The 8,224-nt window shown below is 42.2% G+C and overlaps 1 protein-coding gene across 3 annotated transcripts in view; it reads left to right on the top strand.

The window, feature by feature from the left end:
- The window catches only part of AMBRA1 (autophagy and beclin 1 regulator 1), a 119,415-nt gene that overhangs the window by 85,831 nt on the left and 25,360 nt on the right, over positions 1 to 8,224 (top strand). For all 3 annotated transcript variants that reach the window (XM_017742186.1, XM_017742187.1, XM_017742188.1), the window contains one exon: positions 4,379 to 4,518. In XM_017742186.1, the coding sequence (XP_017597675.1) occupies positions 4,379 to 4,518 (140 nt within the window). The remainder of the gene's footprint in view (positions 1 to 4,378; positions 4,519 to 8,224) is intronic.

The following is an 8,224-nucleotide window of genomic DNA, read 5'->3' on the forward strand; positions in this document are numbered from 1 at the left end:
TGCTGAGTTTTCCTACCTGCTTGTGCCAAAACTTTTCTCTAGCTTCAAAACATGTTTGTTCTTTCTTGAGTGCCAGAGAGAAGAAAGATCTTGCTCTGCCAAACAAGTAGTGTTCAGCACTCCCCTGCTTTCCGTTGCTCTCCTTAGAGGTGGGAAGGCCTTGAGCAAAGAGGCGGCTGTGCAGCTGATGTGATGACTCCACTTTGGCCAGGCGCGGTACCGCTTGGATCAGGCGAGTGGTGCAGCACCGTCGCCAACTGGCAGCAGTAGCACAGACTTGGGGCAGCCTGCTGCTGCTTTGATGACTGACAGGATCCTGGCGATTGCTCTGTCCAGCTTTTTAGTGTTGCCACATCCCAGAAATGGGAGGGGGGGGAAGGTGGAATTTGATGTTATTAAAAAGCAGCAGCTTCCCTGGGATAGAGTGGGAGGGGAAGACAAAAGGACTAGCTCAATAACGAGGACGTAGCAGAGACTTTTAGCAAAAAGTTTTCTTACCCCTCCAGGGCAGGTATAAATTAACTGTCTAGCTCTGTGCTTATGTGTTGTGCCCTGGGCCTGTCAGCTTGACATTGAGGAAGAGATCATTGGGAAAGATTCCTTGAGGCTGTTGATTGTCATGCAGCCTCTCCTGGCACTCTGCCATAAGTAGACACCTAAGCTGGTGGCTGTGACAGGTGTGCCAGTACTGATGTGACAGCAGTGACAAGTTGGAGAGGAAGCAGCAGCAGTGGGCTTGAGGTGGCCTTTGCACTCCAAATGTGGCTTGTTTGCTGAATAATTTGAGGGCCTGTATTTTTCTTTTCTTCATGCCTTATAGCCCTGCTTTCTTTGAGCCATCTTTTCCTGTGGCTGTGAAGTGTTGAAAGGAGCTTTACAGAGTTCAGTGCATGATGTACATGCCCACTCCTGTTGAGTGAGGATGGAAAAGGCACACCAAAGAGATAGGTAGTTGCTTCTAGTACAGTTTTTGGAAATAGAAAAGTGCAGACATAAATTGCTCAACCAACTCTTTGCCCACACTTCATGATTACAGGAATGTAGAATGGAAGCAACCAACTTGTTTCTTTAGTGAATATTGCTTTCCCTTGGTACGAGTTGCCTTCTGTGTGGAAGTTTAGGTACCTAGACAGTTTTGGTTTTTCTAGAGGAGGACTTTTTACCTTCCTGACATCCCCTGAACTCAAGGAGACATGGATTTCTTGAAATGACAGAAGACTGCTGGAATCTCCAGCAAAGTGTGGAGAGATACCAAAGACAGGGTTTTCTACAAATGTAAGCACAGGTCGAGCAACTGTTTTGTGTAATTCAGCCTGGGTTATGGGGCCCTAAAGTGAAGGAGTAGGACCTGTCATATGTACTGAAATAATATTTATATGTCATCGTTTTTGCAAGAAGAGAACAGCTTGCTATACATATGTTACCTGTTCAGGCTTAAGCTTCTATAGGTATGTTCTGAAGCACACACTCCTCAGACTTCACAGTGTTTGTATTTAGAGAAACATACCATTCAGAACTATTTCAGAACAGCATCTGGAAATAAAGGCAGCTGCCAACTTTGTAAAATGCTGAATTGCCATGTCTGGTGGTGTGTCTGTGTATTATTGAACTGGCAGCATAGTGATGCTAAGAGCAAGTTTGACATTGGTTATGGTGAAGAGCATGGAAGCTTTCTGTGACTGCTGATGGTCATTATGGGCTGATAAAGTGTGGTGCAATGTGATATCTCCTAACCAGAACTGCCACACTACTAAAAATAAGCTCTCTGGAAACTCTGATAGGGTATGGTGAGCATCTTAAAGATCACTTTAAGGGATCATTAGTGCACTTTTACAGCACTGTTTCTAAAGTGATTCCTGAATCCTTGGCTGTCAACATGGCTGTTACACATGGCCTGCAGTAAATCTGTGAACCAGCCCTAATGAAAAGAAACTGTTGAATTATCAACTTTATGCGTTTGTATTGTTAATTTTAAGAGTTTGAGGGCTGACAGCAGTCACTTGACCTAGAAACTGGAGAGTTGTGTTTATGTAGGATTTCTGTAGTAACCTGAGTATTTTTCCTAGAAGTTCAGAATTACAAAACATAAACAATCCATTGGCAAAGAGGTATGGTCAGTCTGTGGTATGTTGTCAGGCTGGCTACTTTGGTTGAAATATCTCAGTAACTTTTTATAAGATTTAGCAATGGAAACAAGAAGACTAAAAAAAATCCAAAAGGAATTAGCGGTGATCTTTGACAAATAATGCTTCCTGGCAGAGTTCTGACCTTCTTTGAAGAGAAGGACCTGCTGATGTTGAAGGAACTTGAATTTTTTTTTTTCCACTATGTATAGAGTAGGGGGTCTTGCTAATGGATGCAATTGCAACAGACAGTCTGTATGACTGCATCAGATTGATTAGCTGGGTCCTGGTTACTGCTGCGAGTGGTGATTATGCCAGTACAGCTGCTTTCTCTTTTTATATACTAATTACCACACGCACGGATGTCATCACCCTTAACACTGCATGGAGTTGTCCCATTAGCGTGGGAGTGGGAAGCAGCAGGGGAGGGGAGCTCTTCAGCATGACAAGCTGTTTAGAATTGAATGGAGTGGAGTGGAATGATGAAGCAACTATTCTGATGCAGAATTTTAAAGCTGTCTTGTCTTTGAGATTCAGCCCTCAGCCAGCACTTCCAGGTTGTCAAAAGCAGACTCATGTCCTGGGAGGAGCATTTTCCATGGGGTACTGTTTACTGCAAAGCAGTAAAGCTCACCTGTAGCCAGCAAGTCTCCCGCCTTGGCGTGGCTAGTTACAGAGCGTGTGGGACAACAGCTGTGCAAGCTGACTTGCCAACTGGGCAGAGCTTGCTGCTAGCCCAGGAAGGTGGTGGCTTCTTGAGATGTGACATAGCCATTCTCAGGAGAAGAGAAACTGTTTTGTTTCTGACTTGCCAAGGAAGGATATGATGGAAGACCCTTGCAGTCTTGAGAGATTCATAATGCTTATTTTATGAATTTATGCTCCTGGTTCTGGCAGACCCCTCCCTTTCCCCTCCCTCCTCCTCCTCTAAATCCAATCTTCCCATCTCAGAGTGCATCCTAATCTCCATGGTAACAAGTGTTACCATCGTACATCTGATTCCCCCACCCTTCTGTTTCTCCCCTTGCCCTTCCCTCCCCACTGTCCCAGCAAGCAAGGCAGGGCAGGGGAATGAGACAGACATGACAGAGATGGGTAAGACCTAGCTAAACCCCTAAAGACCTGTTCCTACTGTCCAAACACTGAGCTTCTCTGAATACACTAACTGCTGAGAGACAAGGCAAAGAGTGGCCAGCTTCTGCCATACAGAGAAAGCCGTTTTTCTTGTCTAGTGTGGCCTCCTCAGAGGAGCAGTTAAATTTGTTACTGGTGATGGGAAATAATGCAGCTATGTTGTTTTGCTCTGACTTACTTTGACTGCGTATAGGATGGTCAGGGTACTAGCTATTGGAGGGCACGTAGATAAGTAATCCCTGCCTCAGGCTTCTCAAGTTAAATTGTCAAACAGACAAGATAGGCAGTGGGCAACAGAGCTATGGAGAAAAACAGCGCCAGTTTATTATGATAGCTGATGAGTCCCATCCTAATGGCTTCTAATTATTTGCTTCAGGTCACCTCAGCAGTGCAGCTGTGGTTGATCTGCATTCCCCTGAACATTTATCCTGTTTTTCCAGCATACCATCATTCCCTTCCCTGCTTACTGGTTTACCACCATCCCCTCTTCTGTGAAGTCTGAAGGAAAGGTCTTGTGATGGTTGGATGCTTGCCCACCAGAAAATCTGATTAAAACCTCTCTTTCACCTTGGATTTATCCCATTGAAAATCCATATTCAAAGGCTATGTTACTTGCAGTGATGACAGGTCTAAATACTAGCTAAATTTCTGCAGAAATTCTCTTAATGATTTGGTCTTGTAAATGCAATCTTCAGTCCTACCCGTCCGAAGTCCTGATACTTTAGTGGCCCAGTATGCTGAAGCATCTTTGTCCATGTCTATTCTTGGTAGCCAAACTGACTCATTACTGCTTTTTCTATTTCCCTTGCCTTTGTTTTTATGATTTCCATGTGTCATATTTTTGGGCTAAATGAATTGTTGTCAGTATACCCAGTTCTGGTTGCTGGATGCTCCACAGCTGTGTGCCAGTCAGCCTATTAAACATTATGGGGCACATGTGTGTGCATTTCTAGCAGCTGCTTACTCTCACTGCTGATTTAGTGGTTTCTTGCAACATCCTGTAAAGTGACATGTCTCTATGGCCATCTGTGCTGCTGCAGGGAAATTGCACATTTGTTTGAGCCGCCTTGGCTCTCCTGCCTTGTATTGTCCTGTCAAGTAATCTCCTGTTACTGTTCCAGAGAGTTTTCAACGTTCTGTACCCAATGCCTGCCGACCAGAGAAGACACGTCAGCATAAACTCTGCTCGCTGGCTGCCTGAGCCAGGCCTGGGATTGGCATATGGCACCAACAAAGGGGACCTGGTGATTTGCCGACCAGAGTAAGTGCTTGCTTTACATGGAGATACTACATAGAGAGATGACTGCTTTGGCCATTCTGTTCTCAGGGTAGTGGGGATAACATGGCTTTTCTTGTGCTCAAGGGATCCAAAAGTCCCAATTCCTAATACTTCTTTTGGACTGCCACAGTGTTTACCTGAGTCTCTTAAAATCAGTGTTTGTTTTGCTGATGGTAAACTTCAGTGACTGAAGTACATCTCATTAACTCATGTTATTTCCCGTGTCTTACTGGGATTTCTGGACCCTTTATTTCTTATATGACTAGTGCAGTGTCTTTCAGCCTCTCTGGATTTATAGACTTCTAAAGGTTTACAGTGACAGGAAATTTGGGTTAGTAATGTGTTCGCTTTCCTCAGCTTTCAAGGACCTCTTGAAGTCCACCAACCAGGTTGAAAGCTGCTGACCTAGAATTATCAAATACTTGTTAAAATATTAGAGCAAGAGATTCTATGAACTGCAAAGATTTTTGTCGTGATTATGAGCCAGGCAGTGAATTATTTTGGTGTCCTCACTTAAAGCCCGGTGGTGTGACATGTACATTGCAGTTCTCTTTAATTTGTATAGAGCTATGAAAGGTGTAACTGTCCCTTTGTAAGCTTGCAATTCAACACAAGCTAATTTAGATGTGTTCTGACACAGATGATGACAGTGAAACATACTGCTTTCCATGTCCTTGGGGAGTGTCTGTGTCATACTTTGTTGAGACCCTTCTCTCCATTGTGTTGTCCAAGTGTTGTTTTGGAACCATATTTCTTTTATGCTGCAGGAACACTTGAGGGGTTTCTCTGCTTAGGTTATTTCCTGGTACTGAACTACCTTGGTATTCTTTTGGGTTGTGTTTCACATGTTGAAGTTCCTTGGAACTTAAAAGCTCGCAGCTAGAAACTTGCAGCTCTCCTGGTGATGGTACCTCATGCCTGTGGACTCCATCTGTTGTGCCATGACATCAGGCATGTGGTGCTTGAGGAGAGTCATATTGTCAGTTTAGAGCCACTAGTTTAAATCAGAATAAATATATACAATTGTAACAGTGACTAATTCAGCATAGCGTTGTGGTGAAATCTGTGGTTGGAATTCAGATTGGACCAGTTCTGGTAGTACAGAATGCCAGTGCTTTTCAAACAGCCTCTTGTTCTTTTGAACATAATCTTTCATCAAGGCCTTGTTTATACATCAAGTTCTACAAGATACTGTTACGGAATAAGCTATAATCACTCTCTTTCAGGACAAGTGGCTTTCTTTAAGAACGGTTGCTGTATTTTCTAAGCAGAAGAATTATTCAAGAATAATGGCTCTCTTCTTGAACTCGAGAGTTATTCTAAGTTACTTTCAGCATAGGAAAATGATGAAGATCTAGTCTGCTGATTATGGTTCATGAGATGAACTTGGATGAGAACCCAGGGAAATGAAGTCTCCCTAAGGGTGGATTCTTTGATTGAATGCTGCAGAGTCAAGCTTGGTCTGGCTGTCCTGGCTTCACACACTCCACATTACATTTCCACTTCAGTGCTTGCAGTACCCCAAAGCTGAGTGGCGTGTCTCTTCTTGGCACCTCACTAATTATAGACTCAATATGAATGCTTCCATGGTATGTTATGGAAGCACAATCAGCTCTTCTGCAACATCTGTGTAAAACCTTCTTAGCTCACTATGTAAATTATGCACAGTTCCAACAAAAATACATGTTTTTTATGTGAACATGAAACAAGGTGGCTGTATGGGTGGGAGATTTATTGGGGGGTTGACGAAAATGCTTCAGCAGGTTTCCTGGTGGTGTATTGGAGTGATTGATGCTTCTGGTGATAATTGTAAACATCACATGGACTGGTGGGTTCTTTCTGGAACAGGACACCTGATGTGTTCTGTTCTCAACTGCACCATTTTATAGACCAACAACAGTCAAGAGTGACTTGTAAACCCCAGCACAAAGGTGTAGATACTCAATGAGCTGTATAATTTGCATTGAGGCACTAACAGCAGAACATGAATGTGAGTGAGGCTCTATCAGAGCAGAAGTGGCTTGCAGCTGTGGTGTCTGTCCTAGATCTACTTGACAGATCCTTAGAGAAAGGAAAAATCCTGACATGTGGACGGCATCTCAGTAGCTCTTGACTTAATAAACTTGGTTTGAGATTGGTATGTGTATTGACTTTAACTTGAGAAGTGAGGGAGAAAAATGGAAAATATTTGTGTGGTTTCCATACACAATAATACCATGGAAGATGAATACTAGATACAGGATTCAGCAATTGATAGAGTACTATATGGAGGATAGCCTAGCAAACAGCAGGGATCAAGAAAACACTGTACTGCTGAAATCCCCTCACTGTTTTAATTTGGCAAAGAAAACTGTGGTCAGTAGCAAACAAGAGAGATTATTATAATTCCCTGGGTCTTAATTCCCATATACAATGGAGGCATTTGAAACCAAGTGCTACAGGAATCACATAAACAGATTGAAATAGCAGCTGTTCCTCAAGTAGAGGATTTAAATGAGTAGATTGGAAGTACAAGCTGACAAAAAAAAAAAAAAAAGACATAACTTGAAGCTCCATAAACCCATGATGGGACGCTATGCAAATAGTCCTTCCAGCATTCAAAAGAAACACTAGTTAAAAATGGAAATGGCAAGGTCAGATTATGTTGGCAGTCCATAACTGTAATCTCAGTACACAAATTTATAGGGTATGTTTGGAAGGTAAGTAAAGTTAAAACCATGGAAAGTGGATCAAATGCATTGTGATTTGACTAAAGTGGAGTACTGTAGGTTCTATACCTGTCCTTGAGAATTTAATGCTCTAGGTCTAACATGTCTGTGTTTTAGTAAAGCAGTTTCTATTATTGGAACTACAATAATCTAGTTAATTTGTGAAGAATTAGGATTAGAACAAGATCAGGAAAAGAGCAGGTGAAGTCCTGGGTAAGGGAAAGAATACAACATTTTTGAATCTGGACTCTGTCACAAAAGAGGTCATTGGACTTCTTTAAAAAAACAGTTCTGGAACTGGTTGATTAATACTATTCACACTAATGGCTTGTAAGGGTGCACTGAATAAATTTGCCAAGGATGTGACATTAGCTTTGTCATTGCAGAGAAAAATCAAAGGATTGCACAGGAATTGGATTGCTGTGAAAGTGACTGGAGCTATAGAAATGAGAACTTAACGGTACAAAGTGCACTTAGTGACTAATTACACTGAGTTCAGTAGATAAAATGATGGAGGAGGAGAAAGACCTGAGGTTTTGGTTGATTGTAGGTGATTAAGCCATCAATACATGAGGCTGTAAGAAAAATTTAGTTCTAGGATGAGATAAAGACACTTAACAGCAGAGATGGCAAAATATTAATATCAGTGTAGAAGAGGCTAGATATATAAGCTAGAATAGTTTAAATTTTGCCTTTTAACTGGCATGGTAACTTGGAGCACTTGATAGAGGGGTCAAGGGAACATTTTATCTAAGAAAACGTGCAGCGTGGGATCTTTATAAGGACTAAAAAGGAAAGATAAGGAGGGGGTTATAAAGCCTTCCATAAATATCCAAGAAGAGAGAACTATTTAAATGTATATCACAGAATGGTTAAGGTTGAAAGGGACCATTGGAAGTCTTCTAGTCCAACCTCTGGTCAAGCAGCATCCCTTAGAGCATCTAACTGAGGTTAGTTACCAGATGGCTTTTTAATATCTC

This window comes from Corvus brachyrhynchos, unplaced genomic scaffold (genome assembly GCF_000691975.1).
Source record: "Corvus brachyrhynchos isolate BGI_N302 unplaced genomic scaffold, ASM69197v1 scaffold115, whole genome shotgun sequence".
Lineage (NCBI taxonomy): Eukaryota > Metazoa > Chordata > Aves > Passeriformes > Corvidae > Corvus > Corvus brachyrhynchos.